General features: G+C 40.0%; 1 protein-coding gene across 1 annotated transcript; it reads left to right on the forward strand.

Moving 5' to 3' along the window:
* Positions 1 to 510: 510 nt before the first annotated feature.
* On the forward strand, positions 511 to 4,451 carry pim1 (Pim-1 proto-oncogene, serine/threonine kinase). Its single transcript, XM_079897455.1, has 6 exons — positions 511 to 895; positions 1,067 to 1,173; positions 1,293 to 1,343; positions 1,448 to 1,814; positions 2,659 to 2,835; positions 2,924 to 4,451. The coding sequence occupies exons 1-6, from the start codon at positions 823 to 825 to the stop codon at positions 3,109 to 3,111; spliced, it is 963 nt and encodes a 320-aa protein (XP_079753581.1). The 5' UTR covers positions 511 to 822; the 3' UTR covers positions 3,112 to 4,451.
* The last annotated feature ends 11,217 nt before the right edge of the window (positions 4,452 to 15,668 follow it).

Raw genomic sequence — 15,668 nt, forward strand, 5'->3', positions numbered from 1 at the left:
GAAGGAAAACTTAGGTTGCATTAAAACTACAGAACTTTTTTTTAAACTGAATGTTGTCTCTTCATCCCAGACCATGTGAAATGATTGCGTTCCTTGCATGCAGGGAAAACTTTGTTGCACATTGACTTTTTAACTGAAGCTAAATGTACTAAAGCTCCCTATCCTTTTAAAATAGTGTATGTTTGAAGAATGCATCTATTTTTTTTTAAATACTCTTCATACCTATATGAATACTGTTCCGAATCTGCAAAGGGGGCTTTGTTATATACACTCAGCCATGTGAATCATTCCTCCCTGTCTGCCCCACGCCGGCTCAACGCCCTCAAAAAAAAGCCTCGACTATTTGGCGCGTTTTGATTCCCGCCACGTCTACGTTTTCCTCTGTTTTCATATTTGATTGACCTTTCTGCAGAAGCAGGCATATTACTCATTGGCTGAATCGTGTTTGTGGGCGGGACTATAAGTGACGTTCTTGGTCCTACACCCCTCCCTTTTACTACTGGTATATAACGGCTCTTGCCCCTCCTTCACGATTTAGAAAGCCGGGTATTTATGTCTGTCGCGCACCTCAGACAATAATATTTATCTTCGAAATATTAATCGTTTGTTTATGTTATATTCCAAACTGGAATAGACCTTGTGCGGTCGTTTAAAAGGTCGTCTTGCGAATCAAAACTCATCGAGCCTCGATGAGAAGGGATTTCTACAGGTTTATAGACCGGATCCTTCACGTAGACCTTCCCAACATCCATCTCTACACGACGGATTTCGACCTCAACATTGGAATAACCCTCAAAAAGAACTCTTATTTTGGATTATAATATGCTTCTATCGAAATTCAACACGTTTGCTCACATTTCCACCGTGGACATGCCGGCGAAAATCCAGCTTCAAGGTTAGTGGACGGTTATTCTCGTGCTCGCCTGTGTGTGCGTGTTGTGGTCTTGGGCTCGTTCACGTCAGCAGACTGAGTGCTGGGAATAGCGCGTGCGTCAGCTTTCGAATTATTATATAAATATATGACTTTTATCCATTCTTATGAATCTATTGTATCTTTTATCGACAGTTAAGGAGAAAGAGCCATTCGATAAGGTGTATCAGGTCGGCTCTGTGCTGGGAAGCGGTGGTTTCGGGACGGTGTACGCTGGTTTAAGGATCGCTGATGGCGCGCCGGTAGGTTCCCTGAATGGGTTATTATTGTTTACATAAGCGTAGACGTTTAAAATGTGTATATATATATATATATATAGATTCATGACACTGTTTAATGATGCATTTCTTATCATTTCTAGGTTGCCATCAAGCATGTTGCAAAAGATCGTGTGACTGAATGGGGAGAGTTGGTGAGTATTCACTTACATAGGTTGTTTACATACTATTTGTATAGAAAATGTTGTTAAATGCGACATGACAGCGTCGCTAAAACGATCATGTCCTCCGTTTCCAGCCCAATGGCGCGCGCGTCCCTATGGAGATCGTCCTGTTGAAGAAGGTCGCCACTGGATTCCGTGGCGTGATCAAGATGCTGGACTGGTACGAGAGATCGGACAGCTTCATTATCGTCATGGAAAGACCGGAGGCCGTCAAGGACCTGTTTGATTTCATCACGGAGAAGGGCGCGTTACCGGAGGAGCTGGCCAGGAACTTTTTCCGCCAGATTCTGGAAGCGGTGCGTCATTGCCACAACAGTGGCGTAGTTCACCGTGACATTAAAGACGAGAACATCCTCATCGATCTGCGAACCGGCGATCTGAAGCTCATCGACTTCGGATCAGGGGCATTACTCAAAGACACCGTTTACACCGATTTCGACGGTAAGAGCCATTTGCATGACCTTCAAGGCAAGGGTTCCCACGGTCACGGAAAACGTGGCACGATCAGGGAATTTAAAATACGTGCTTGTTTTGCCTCGTGGACGGCACTATTGTGAATACAAATGTTTGTTTTTAAAAAAAAAAATCTAAAGATTTAAAAATTGCCTTAAAATGCGTTGTGGGTTCAAAAATGTATATAATTATAAAAATCAATTAGGCTAGATATTTCTATGCGTTTTTAATTTATTAAGAATATATTTAAACATGGAAATTTGATGTTTATAGAGGGACGTGGGAACCAAGTCAAGCTCTAGAAAGGGTGTGTGTTTACATTTGGAGGCGATATTTTACGTTTTTAAACATGTATCAAACCAATTTGGCATTGGTCGGTCGATAAATGTGTGTTATGATGACCCCCTTTCTTCGTTCACTCGCGATGTTAAGCTAAATTAATCGCCAGCGTGATGATTTGTTTATTTTTGTATAATGTTGCTTTGGAGAAAAAGCAATACGCTGAGTTGTGGTTTTGGCGCCCCCGCCGGTGGGAATTGGAATTATTACAACTCAAAGTTTGTAAACACAAGTCACATGGCAACCGGTTTCTCAACATGAGCGCGCCTTGTGTCACGCTCCGCAGCTCATGACTGTGCACATTAATGTTGTGCCATAGCAATAACGTTGAAACACTACACACCTTTTCCTGCCACACCTTTTTACTACACTGTTTGGTTTAGTGCCTCGTTTTCTCAGGTTATTAAATGAAGGGTTGTATGCAGGTTTTGTGCTAAAGTGTTACAGAATTATGGATTTAAATGCATTTTTCTGTTTTTTGTTCTCTCTTCAGGTACACGTGTTTACAGTCCACCAGAGTGGATCAAATTTCACCGCTACCACGGTAGATCCGCCACCGTGTGGTCTCTGGGCATTCTGCTGTACGACATGGTCTGTGGGGACATCCCATTCGAGCAGGACGAAGAGATCGTACGCGGACAGGTTCTGTTCAGGCGGAGAATCTCCACAGGTAAGACCTGCAGATCACATGACGCCACCTTCAAGGAGTTTTATGGGTTTATTACCGTGCCCTAATCACACATCCTGTTCTTTTGCAGAATGTCAGCAGCTTATCAAGTGTTGCTTGGCCCTCCGCCCTGCAGAACGCCCGTCTTTCGAGGACATCATCAACCACCCTTGGATGCAGAACACAGCGCCCCCTACAGACAACACTGAGATCAGGCTTCACAGCATCAGCCACGAGCATCAGCCTGCTGCTTACCCAGCAGTCACTGTGTGCAAATGACTCTATCTGAATGCATACATAGAGACTTTCCATTACAGCAGCAAACCCCCCGGGGGACCTGTGGACTGAGCAGTGCAAATAAAAAACATGTTATTCTTTTGTTTTGAGTATTGCTGCTAGGTGGGAGTTCTAGGCTAGGCCAAAAAAGGGAGAGGTCCACTTTTTAGTGCGATCCGTTATCTCTCGTCTCCTGCTCCCCTTTGGCTCAGGGTCCCGAAAGTCTGGCTCGTGGGAACCAAATGACTGTCAACACTGCTGTCGGACACGGGTAGATCGAGAAGCTCTTCGCAGCCAGTGTAGGGAGGAGCCCGGCGGAGAGAAGTCGTGCTGTGATGACGGCTAGTCGATCTGCGACGATGGGCGGCTTTGGTGCGCTGTCAGGGCTGTTCCTTTAGGAAGCAGATCAGCCGAGCTTAATAATTTTAGTGCCTTCTGTGCAAGATCAAGGGTTTGTTTGTTTGTTTGTTTGTTTTAGTTTTTTTTGTGGAAATACTTGAATTGAGTAATAGCCACTGTAACACTCTACTCCTTAACCAGATGTCTTTTTTTACCTTCTTGCTTCCACTTTACCTGCTTCTGGCAGGTAACTGTCGGTCTTACTCTAACACGTCAGAGAGAGTAACCAAATCGACCTCACGAAACCTCTGCAGAATGAAAAGTCTTACCTCACTCTTTCAGGCCGCTGTTTGTTTTTCCTCTTCCTTTGTACTGAGTAACTCTCAACAACTACCACTCGTTGTCACAGATGCACAAAGCAATGCAACTACAACGTAAAAGACTACATTTTCTGCGTATTGTTTTTGTGTATATTGTAAATAGCTTGGTCAGATGACTCGATTCCATGACAAGGCTAATGTGTAAATTCTATTTATTGGAGTGTCTTAAACTTTAAAAAACGAGATTGAAGTGGAAGTATTTATTTATTTATAGAAAAGCAGTTTTCTGCAAAGTTTTTCTCATTCCACCACCGAAGGGCCCACAAATTATTTAAATGTATTTTTACCATATTTAAAGCCTTTTTTGAGAACGATATGTGTACATATTTGTAAATAATCCTCAAAAGCACTTCCGTTTCTCGATGCATGGAGAAGCGATGGTAAACCATACCAGTCTGAAGTCATGTTTGTCACCTAATGTAAACTGTCTGCTGTGCATATGTTAGAGAAAATGACCTCATGAATGTTTGAGGAGCGAGTGATTTGACGGTTTCTTTTTCACCTTTAGTAGGCATGATTGCAACTTGGATTTTGTTTTGTTTGTTTTTTTGGTTTAGCAATGTAAATTATGTTTAGAAAGCTATTTTTTTACACAATTGTCAATAAATATTTTTTTAACATTCATTCTGGTTTCCCTGGCATGACTTGTGGTTTTAGCAATATCAGTTGGTGGTCTTATAAACTGGTTTAAACGGGCAATCAGCAGATGCCATTTGAGAATCAGAGATGGACAGATTGCAGTGGTATTAGTTGTAAATCCATTTAACTAACTTTAATAACGCTCTTATCGTTTTATATTGATAGTGTATCTTTAATCTGGGGTGATTATAACCACAGGGGTCCAGATAACTTAAAACTGGACTCCTGGACCGGATACATGCGATAGCTAACAGCATATACTTTATCTGTGTTTTTGTAGATAGCGTCAAGAATGCTTTATATAGCATTACAAAGATACTGTTCCTTTTTACAACGTGTGAAGATACAGAGCTTTACATAAAGGCCCACTGAGTGCCCACTTCTTCTGTGGCCTTGGTTCCAGAAGGATTTTTCCCATTGATTTTTTCCATAGGCATTTCAAAGAAATTGTTCATAAAACACTTCTGAAGATTAACCAAACCAACCAGCTCTGAGATTAATCACTACATCATAAATGTCAAACTTGGATTTGAAAATCCATAATAAAAAAAAATTATGCTCAAAGGACTCAACACAATTGATGTAATTAAATTGTTGGTTTATAGTCTTTGATTATGTATGTTTATATACACACACACACACTATGTTTAAACACTATTTTCAAAACATATCATTTACTGATACCATTAAATCAATATTAACACTTTGTAGTTTTTAGTCCATTTTTACTATCTTCAAGGTCATTTATATGCTTGTGTTCTCTTAAAAGCTGATAAACGGTTTAAATATTTACAGTCTTCTAGGAAAACAGGGCCAAAAATATTGACAACTTATCTTGCGCTCAGGGGCGTATACAAATATTTACCCAATAAAATGCTCTCTCAAACCACCTGATTCCATTTAGCAATAGTAAATAGCAAAAAATCATGTTGAAAAAGGCACAAGCCCTTCAATACGGCCCACCCAAACTTAAAAAAAAATAAAAATAAAAAAAAAAGTCATAAAGAAAACCGTGCATGTCATTTTTGGCACTCGGGTAGGTATGTCTTGAAAGAATTATCATCAAAAAATCTATATTCTTGTAGAACCCTACTCTCGTGAACGGTTAGATATAATAATAAATCCTCTGCCAGTGAGCAGTTTCAGATTGAGCTTGAAACGTTTAAGGTAAATTTTGTCAGAGAAATAAGCCAGATTTGTTGATTGATCTCTTATGCACCATACCTCAGGACAGCGTGGCCCCCAGCATGGGGCGTCCTGACCTGATCCCATTGTGGGCCTATAACTCCTGCTGCCCTCCCTGTGAGGACACACACAAAGCAGGGAACGTTCTTGCTAAGCCTTTCATTAATCCTCTCACAAAAAACCTTCTCAGAGTTTACGCCGCAGCTCTAAATGAGTTACAATGCGCCACATATGACCCGAGGCGCACCTGATCGCTCGGTATCCGCAGGGGTATGTAGCTAAACCTAACGTGGGCCGATTTAAGAGGGAAACAACGCCTGATTCATTCACACATCCTGTCTTGAGCTTTGACAAATGACCAGAGCAGAACTAAAATAGCCAAATGAATGGATATCAAGTTCAATATCCTTCAGTATGTATAGCACACAGCTTATGTAATAAACTCTTAAAAATAAAGCTTCTTTAACAGCACATTAGGTTTAAGAAGTAACCCTCGTTTTATGGTGAATGTTTTCTCTGCTGAAGCGCTCAAATCTTCTTTACATCCACAATCAGGTCCAAAAATAGTGTCAACGTCAGGTTTCATTTCATTGACTTAACTTTGGGTCTGTTCTTAACACAAAGATATTGTGGATTCAGAAGGCATATAGTGCATCAGTCATGTGGAGCACTTTTATTGTGTTTTTTATTTTTTATCTTTGATCTTTTTTTGCTTCCATTCCTTTTTGGAGCTTGAAAGACATGGTCGCTATGAAATGTTGAAAAGATCTGCTTGAAGATTCATGAAAAATTCTTCTTTTGTGTTCCACAGAAAAATAAACAGCAGCATACAGGTTTGAAACAGCATGATGGTGAGGATACAATTGCTGACTTAAAAAGTGGCCTTTGTACGGAGAACCTAAAGGGACATGGTGATGGTAAAAAAAAAAACGACATAGGAGAATTCTTTCTATTTCAATGCTTTTGCATTCTCTCACAAAACTTTTGCATTCCCCCAAGAAACTTTGTGTTTGTTCACAAAACTTTAGCGTTCCCCCAAGAAACTTTTGCATTCCCCCTAGAAACTTTGTGTTTGTTCACAAAACTTTAGCGTTCCCCCAAGAAACTTTTGCGTTCCCCCTAGAAACTTTGTTTGTTCACAAAACTTTAGGGTTCCCCCAAGAAACTTTTGCATTCCCCCTAGAAACTTTGTGTTTGTTCACAAAACTTTAGCGTTCCCCCAAGAAACTTTTGCGTTCCCCCAAGAAACTTTGTTTGTTCACAAAACTTTAGGGTTCCCCCAAGAAGTTTTTGCGTTCCCCCTAGAAACTTTGTTTGTTCACAAAACTTTAGGGTTCCACCAAGAAATTTTTGAGTTCCCCCAAGAAACTTTGTGTTTGTTCACAAAACTTTAGCGTTCCCCCAAGAAACTTTTGCGTTCCCCAAGAAACTTTGTGTTTGTCCACAAAACTTTAGCGTTCCCTCAAGAAACTTTTGCGTTCCCCCAAGAAACTTTGTGTTTGTTCACAAAACTTTAGGGTTCCCCCAAGAAACTTTTGCGTTCCCCAAGAAACTTTGTGTTTGTTCACAAAACTTTAGCGTTCCCTCAAGAAACTTTTGCGTTCCCCCAAGAAACTTTGTGTTTGTTCACAAAACTTTAGCGTTCCCCCAAGAAACTTTTGCGTTCCCCCAAGAAACTTTGTGTTTGTTCACAAAACTTTAGGGTTCCCCCAAGAAACTTTTGCGTTCCCCAAGAACCTTTGTGTTTGTTCACAAAACTTTAGGGTTCCCCCAAGAAACTTTTGCGTTCCCCCAAGAAACTTTGTGTTTGTTCACAAAACTTTAGCGTTCCCCCAAGAAACTTTTGCGTTCCCCCAAGAAACTTTGTGTTTGTTCACAAAACTTTAGGGTTCCCCCAAGAAACTTTTGCTTTCCCCAAGAACCTTTGTGTTTGTTCACAAAACTTTAGGGTTCCCCCAAGAAACTTTTGCGTTCCCCCAAGAAACTTTGTGTTTGTTCACAAAACTTTAGGGTTCCCCCTAGAAACTTTGCGTTCCCCCTTGAAACTTTGTTTGTTCACAAAACTTTAGGGTTCCCCCAAGAAATTTTGCGTTTCCCCAAGAAACTTTGTGTTTGTTCACAAAACTTTAGGGTTCCCCCAAGAAACTTTTGCTTTCCCCAAGAAACTTTGTGTTTGTTCACAAAACTTTAGCGTTCCCCCAAGAAACGTTTGCGTTCCCCCAAGAAACTTTGTTTGTTCACAAAACTTTAGGGTTCCCCCAAGAAACTTTTGCGTTCCCCCAAGAAACTTTGTTTGTCCACAAAAATTTAGGGTTCCCCCAAGAAACTTTTGCATTCCCCAAGAAACTTTGTGTTTGTTCACAAAACTTTAGGGTTCCCCCAAGAAACTTTTGCGTTCCCCCAAGAAACTTTGTGTTTGTTCACAAAACTTTAGCGTTCCCTCAAGAAACTTTTGCGTTCCCCCAAGAAACTTTTGCGTTTCCCCAAGAACTTTTGTGTTTGTTCACAAAACTTTAGGGTTCCCCCAAGAAACTTTTGCATTCCCCAAGAAACTTTGTGTTTGTTCACAAAACTTTAGGGTTCCCCCAAGAAACTTTTGCGTTCCCCCAAGAAACTTTTGCGTTCCCCCAAGAAACTTTGTGTTTGTTCACAAAACTTCAGGGTTCCCCCAAGAAACTTTTGCGTTCCCCAAGAAACTTTGTGTTTGTTCACAAAACTTTAGGGTTCCCCCAAGAAACTTTGTGTTTGTTCACAAAACTTTAGCGTTCCCCCAAGAAACTTTTGCGTTCCCCCAAGAAACTTTGTGTTTGTTCACAAAACTTTAGGGTTCCCCCAAGAAACTTTTGCGTTCCCCAAGAACCTTTGTGTTTGTTCACAAAACTTTAGGGTTCCCCCAAGAAACTTTTGCGTTCCCCCAAGAAACTTTGTGTTTGTTCACAAAACTTTAGCGTTCCCCCAAGAAACTTTTGCGTTCCCCCAAGAAACTTTGTGTTTGTTCACAAAACTTTAGGGTTCCCCCAAGAAACTTTTGCTTTCCCCAAGAACCTTTGTGTTTGTTCACAAAACTTTAGGGTTCCCCCAAGAAACTTTTGCGTTCCCCCAAGAAACTTTGTGTTTGTTCACAAAACTTTAGGGTTCCCCCTAGAAACTTTGCGTTCCCCCTTGAAACTTTGTTTGTTCACAAAACTTTAGGGTTCCCCCAAGAAACTTTTGCGTTTCCCCAAGAAACTTTGTGTTTGTTCACAAAACTTTAGGGTTCCCCCAAGAAACTTTTGCTTTCCCCAAGAAACTTTGTGTTTGTTCACAAAACTTTAGCGTTCCCCCAAGAAACGTTTGCGTTCCCCCAAGAAACTTTGTTTGTTCACAAAACTTTAGGGTTCCCCCAAGAAACTTTTGCGTTCCCCCAAGAAACTTTGTTTGTCCACAAAAATTTAGGGTTCCCCCAAGAAACTTTTGCATTCCCCAAGAAACTTTGTGTTTGTTCACAAAACTTTAGGGTTCCCCCAAGAAACTTTTGCGTTCCCCCAAGAAACTTTGTGTTTGTTCACAAAACTTTAGCGTTCCCTCAAGAAACTTTTGCGTTCCCCCAAGAAACTTTTGCGTTTCCCCAAGAACTTTTGTGTTTGTTCACAAAACTTTAGGGTTCCCCCAAGAAACTTTTGCATTCCCCAAGAAACTTTGTGTTTGTTCACAAAACTTTAGGGTTCCCCCAAGAAACTTTTGCGTTCCCCCAAGAAACTTTTGCGTTCCCCCAAGAAACTTTGTGTTTGTTCACAAAACTTCAGGGTTCCCCCAAGAAACTTTTGCGTTCCCCAAGAAACTTTGTGTTTGTTCACAAAACTTTAGGGTTCCCCCAAGAAACTTTGTGTTTGTTCACAAAACTTCAGGGTTCCCCCAAGAAACTTTTGCGTTCCCCAAGAAACTTTGTGTTTGTTCACAAAACTTTAGGGTTCCCCCAAGAAACTTTTGCGTTCCCCCAAGAAACTTTTGCGTTCCCCCAAGAAACTTTGTGTTTGTTCACAAAACTTTTGCGTTCCCCCAAGAAACTTTGTGTTTGTTCACAAAACTTTAGCGTTTCCTCAAGAAACTTTTGCGTTCCCCAAGAAACTTTGTGTTTGTTCACAAAACTTTAGGGTTCCCCCAAGAAACTTTTGCGTTCCCCCAAGAAACTTTTGCGTTCCCCCAAGAAACTTTGTATTTGTTCACAAAACTTTAGTGTTCCCCCAAGAAACTTTTGCGTTCCCCCAAGAAACTTTGTGTTTGTTCACAAAACTTTAGGGTTCCCCCAAGAAACTTTTGCGTTCCCCCAAGAAACTTTGTGTTTGTTCACAAAACTTTAGGGTTCCCCCAAGTTCCCCCTAGAAACTTTGTTTGTTCACAAAACTTTAGGGTTCCCCCAAGAAACTTTTGCGTTCCCCCAAGAAACTTTGTGTTTGTTCACAAAACTTTAGCGTTCCCCCAAGAAACTTTTGCGTTCCCCAAAGAAACTTTGCGTTCGCTCACAAAACTTTTGCGTTTTCCCCCCCAAGAAACTTTGCATTCCCTCACAAAACTTTTGTGTTCCACTAGAAACGTATGCGTTTCCACAAGAAACTTTTCGTTTCCCAGAGAAAGTTTTGCTAACAATACTTTTGCATTATGCTCAGATTCAAAGTCTACTCAGGAAATATTTATTTAAATTATTTTGCCTTCTCTCTCAAAGCGTTTGCGTTCAACCAAGAAAATTTGAGTTTGCTTACGAAACTTTCGCATTTCACGAGAAACGCGTACGTTACGTATGAGCTCCATAGCTTTGTGGCCCAGGCGATAAGGAAATTCATTTCAGAGGCATGCAAGGTCTTACGCTTTTTTTGAACGTTTTTTTTTTTTTCTTGAAATGGTTTCATGTGTTCTTCTATGGCATCAGGCTGTAAAACCCTTTTTGGTGCTAGTAGGAACCTGCTTGCGAGAGTGAAACTGGCTGTGGAGAAGCTCAGTTCCTCAGTTTGGTTTGATGAATGGCAGTCAAAGAATGGAGAAGCGAGTGCCTCACATGCAAACTGGTTTTAAAATGAGAGTCAAATAGCTGGCGAAAATTTGCAAGGCTGGAATCTATGAGTGAACATTTGACTGCTGAATCATCCCTGCTGCTGTTGCATAATCACCACAAAACAGTACAAACTAGTTTCCGGGCAAATGCTCCATACAATATCTGAATATTTACAAATCCAAGCTGAAAATCTCCTCTGTTGACAAATCAACAATGAAGCATATTGTGCCACCATCAGTGTGTTTAATTTTTGACATGTGGTGCATTATTTATAGCGTTTATATGCAACATCTGTTCTATTTTTAAATACGGCAGAATTTATAATCACAATTATATTTTTATCATTTCTTTCCACAATACACCCGGAGGAATATTTGACTGCTCAGAAGATGCTCTTTCATTGCTGAGATGTTCATGTATGAACTTCGTTTTAGATGTTTCTCCTAAGATTTCAAAAGGAGAACTAAAAATAGACACAGAATGACGTACAGTATGAGTGTAGAGGAGTAAAATTAATATTAATGCAGAGAGCATATAGCTCAGATGATTTGGTCTTGGAAGAATTTGATGAGAAATGTTTTTGTTCACTCTGACTAGTAGACATTGAATCTGAGCAGTTTGAGGCATTGTTGGGATATCAAATTAGACAGTTGTGGAAGTATGAGGAAAAAAAGAGGTAAAAACTGTTCATTTCACTTGATGTACAGCATCATTGAGGTTTCTTTCGGAAACTCAGAAAGAGATTACTGGGATTTTTGCACTTCCTTTAATTTTATTGCTGACTAGGATGGACATTTGAGATAAAGAGATTTTCTTTGTGATTTCTTTACTACAATATAGGTAACATATACAGTAGTGGCCAAAAGTGATGTCCGGCCTATAGGAAAAATGACATCTTCACCTTTTATACAAATATTGTTAAACATTGCCAAATTGTGTGGTCATAATTTTTGGCCAGGCTGTCAAACAAAGAAATGATGAACACATGCAAAAACAAGAAAGGATTAAATCAATATTAATAACTGATTATGTTGCAGTCAATGTATGCTTTTTCCTGAGAGCTTTTTGTTATATGCATTTGTTTTTCACAATAAAATAAAAACTGTAGCTGTAGTTGCAAAATAATTTTGTCTGATAAATACCTTAACCACATTTGGTGTTTTGTTATTACCTCATATTTAAAATATTTTTTAAAAATATATAAAATATTTTCCTTATATTTTGATGGTTTACTCAAACCTGTAGGGTCATTACAAACAAATATCTCCTCCAGACATCAATTTTGGCTACTACTATAAATATGTGGTATTATTAGTAAAAAAAAAAAACCATAAATCATATTATCCTAAATAAATTAAGCTGCATTAACAGAAATCATTTTAAGAGTCAGAGCAGGAATAAATATCAATTTAAGCTCACAACAGCACTTCTTGAAGTGTGTGTGGGAAATGCAAATGTGTTGCAATAAAATGTTTACAATTTCTTCCAACAAAATATCAGTCAGCATTTTCCAGTCTTTTGAAACTGAGTGAATGGAAGCATGCTTTATCGTAATAATCAAACACATTATCTCATCTGACCCTGAACCTTCCTTTGCTTGGGTTAAGAGTTCTAGTTGCTATTCTGTTCACTCCCTCTCTTTCTCATTGCGCTCTTTCACACTGCTGGGAAATGGAAAGAGAAACCCAGCTGGCTCAAAGCACAAGCTCTCCTCCCTCTCAAAGAACCGGATTTGTTAAGTAATCTTCCCACACACACATGCACACAGTTCGAACAACACCAAAACACTCGGGCGAGAGGAAATTGAGAGTGAGAATATTAATAAGGCAGCCGTGTTGTTGCATGTGTTCATAAATGGCCCGGATGGTTTCAGATCTCTCCCGCACCTGCAGGTGTGTCTGTGTGTGGCTCACACAGGTTACACCTGGATAATTAGTCCCATTGAGTCAGAGTTTCTGCTACACACGGGCACAATGATTTGGGCCATTGTGAAGGTCATTGTGCCCTCCATCTGATAAACCTCTATTTGCTTCATACACGTGTGTGTGTGTGTGTGTGTGTGTGTGTGTGTGTGTGTGTGTGTGTGTGTGTGTGTGTGTGTGTGTGTGTGTGTGTGTTTACTCACGTGCCCAGCTGGATCCATACTCCCATATTCAACTGAGCAATAATCATGCACAATTGTCTGCACAAAAGCTGCATGATTCTCTGTATCATTAGCTCTTGTCAAGGCGAGTAGCCTATTCATTTAGTAATTCTTTAGGGTATTTAAAAAAAAAAAAAAAAAAAAAAATTAAACTTAGTATAAAACATACATTTGCTTTGACTGAGGGATGTGAACCATATTTAGAAACCAGAATATCATAGATGCTTGAAATCTAGTCAGCAACCACCTAGAAACTCAGAGCACCATAGAAACTGCATAGCAACACCCTGGCAACCACACATAACCTTATAATTGTTGAGACCAAGTTTACACAGACAATTCACATTTGGCCAGATGTGGCTTTTTTGACCCGTTCACGCCAAGGACGATATAACGAATTAACGATAACGATAAAGATACAGTACTAAAAAACATTCTACATATGAAGACTTCAGATGCAAAAGCCTCTAAGTGTCATCTAAAATTTTCTTCTAGAATGATCATTTTTATCAAGCTCGTATATTTAAGTGCAGTAATTTCACTTAAATGACAATTAATAGGTAATTTGCATTGCCATTTAAGTGAAATTACTGCACTTAAATATACGAGCTTGATAAAAATGATCATTCTATAAGAAAATTTCAGATGGCACTTAGAGGCTTTTGCATCTGAACTCTTCATATAGACCTTATGGGCCCTATTTTAACGATCTGAAACGCAAGTATCAAGCGCGAAACGCAAGTAACTTTGTGGGCGGGTCTCGGCTATTGTGGGCTATTATACCGGCGGGATAAATTACTTTTGCGCCCGATGCAAATCTAAAATGGGTTGGTCTGAAGTAGCTTCATTATTCATAGGTGTGGTTTGGGCGTAACGTGAAATAAACCAATCAGAGGGACATCTCACATTCCCTTTAAGAGCAGGCGCGCTTGTTCTAAAGCGGATTCCTATTATAACGGCGATTATTTATTATGTGTTAATATTTTTCCTTGTAATAATGTATGGTTTTCTAAAAATGAGAACTGCTGCGTCTGTGTGTAGATGAGATAAGCAAAGTGCATGTGTGTTGTGCACACGCTACATTGATTATGCCCAAGCATGCGCCCTTAAAATAGCATATGAATAACATGCACAACGCGTCACTGACTTTAGACTAGGTTTTTCCTGGTCAGTGGCGGAATTGTTTTCTAAACCTGCAAAATAGCACCAGGGAACGTTTGTGCCGGAACACGCCTCCTCTTTGCGCTGAACCGCCCCAGGGCAAGTTCATTTCCTAATTTACAGGAGGGAAAAGTCCGCTGTGCGCGGGTGCAAAATAGGAATGATACATGCGTCGGGGAACAAAGTAAATTGCGCTGGGTGCAAGATAGGGCCCTATGTATGTAGCCCCGCCCCCTTTTAGCACTGCGCTCGTTGTGTTGTTTTCCGGTTTATACAGTTTGTCCACAGCACGAAGGCAAGATGTTATGGATTAATGCATGAACCGCTCGTTTTAAAGGGATTTCCGCTAAACTGGTTTGTTGAAAAATTATAGAAATATACAGAGCTACTACAAAAACGAAAGTGCAAAGACAAAATTGTAACTGTGCGCTTGTCTGTAAAAAGAGCAGCAGAGTCAACATCACAACTACAATGATAACGGCACAGAGAGACCATATCATTGGAATCACTTTCAGGACCATTTTTCCAGTTAATGAATGATAAAAACAATGACAGCAAATCAGAATCCACCAGACTTTAAAGACCATAGCATTGCTAAAACAATGTTTACACGGGCAGGCACTTTTTTTTTCTTCTATATTACAGTGGAAAAACCCATTACAGTCTATTTTAAAAGGCTTTTGTATTTTTAATTGTGGTGATAAATATTGTAGATCACATTAGCATGCAAATGAGCCTCTAAAAAAGTAAGTGTGTGTTTTAAGAACTGTGGGAGCGAGTGTTTGCTTCCTGTGTTTCCAGGACTCTCCGGAGGTGCTCGGATAGGAATGCGCCTCTGAGAACGACCCGGACTCTTTTTCTCATCAGAGTCTGTTTCTACCTGTTAAAGTTCTTTCTCCCAAGCCTTTGCGAGCGGGTTCCTTTGGCTTCCCAGCATTCCTTTCTCTGTGACTCACTCAACTCTCAGCTCTTTTGAGCTAAAGGTCATCAGCCGAGAACAAACCTCGGCAACATTCCTGTCCATCTACACTGGGAGGGCACAGGAATCGATTTCCCGACCTGCAACGGCAAACACACGGTTGTTGACAAACCCCTTGTGATTCATCCTTTGGTAAATAGCTGTGTGGCGGCAGTCAAGTTTGGACAAATATGAGGGCCGGGACGAGCTTGTGCAGTTATGAGGACGATTCCGTGTGTGTCCTCCTCCCCAACAGAAATTACTCACTGGAGTTTGAGTGACTTGAGAACTCCACTGGAGTCAGTTCCCATGCTGGAGAATGATTTGTGGTGGGTGGGATATGTGCATTCTGGAGAAATGCATTGGAATGAATGGGAATTTGAGTATTGGGAGTATAATTTTTTTACGTTTTTGTCTATTTATGACAATTAGTGCCGTTTCTCATACGGTTAGAAATGAGAAGAAACCCTGCATAACTCGTCCTGCAACATATGTGCCACAGATATGAATGAAACCTCACAGTCGTAATGGGAAACTTGTGTTATTTCTATTTTATTTCATTTTATTTCACAAATTAAACACCAGTGACGTATTCTCAGAATTGTTTCCCCCATGAAATTAGAACATCAAATCATTTTGAAAAATAAATCTTCTATGAACATTAAATAATATAATACCAAAAATGTGTTAAAGTGTAAAAAGTGCAAAATTATTAACATTATTAAA

Source organism: Squalius cephalus (genome assembly GCF_949319135.1).
Source record: "Squalius cephalus genome assembly, chromosome: 16".
Classification (NCBI taxonomy): Eukaryota; Metazoa; Chordata; class Actinopteri; order Cypriniformes; family Leuciscidae; genus Squalius; species Squalius cephalus.

Excerpts from the sequence above, each read along its gene's own strand:
- pim1 (XM_079897455.1), top strand. The coding sequence starts at position 823 with ATGCTTCTATCGAAATTCAACACGTTTGCTCACATTTCCACCGTGGAC. Across the intron at positions 1,815-2,658 it reads CGTTTACACCGATTTCGACG|GTACACGTGTTTACAGTCCA; the intron begins GTAAGAGCCATT and ends TTCTCTCTTCAG. Across the intron at positions 2,836-2,923 it reads CAGGCGGAGAATCTCCACAG|AATGTCAGCAGCTTATCAAG; the intron begins GTAAGACCTGCA and ends GTTCTTTTGCAG.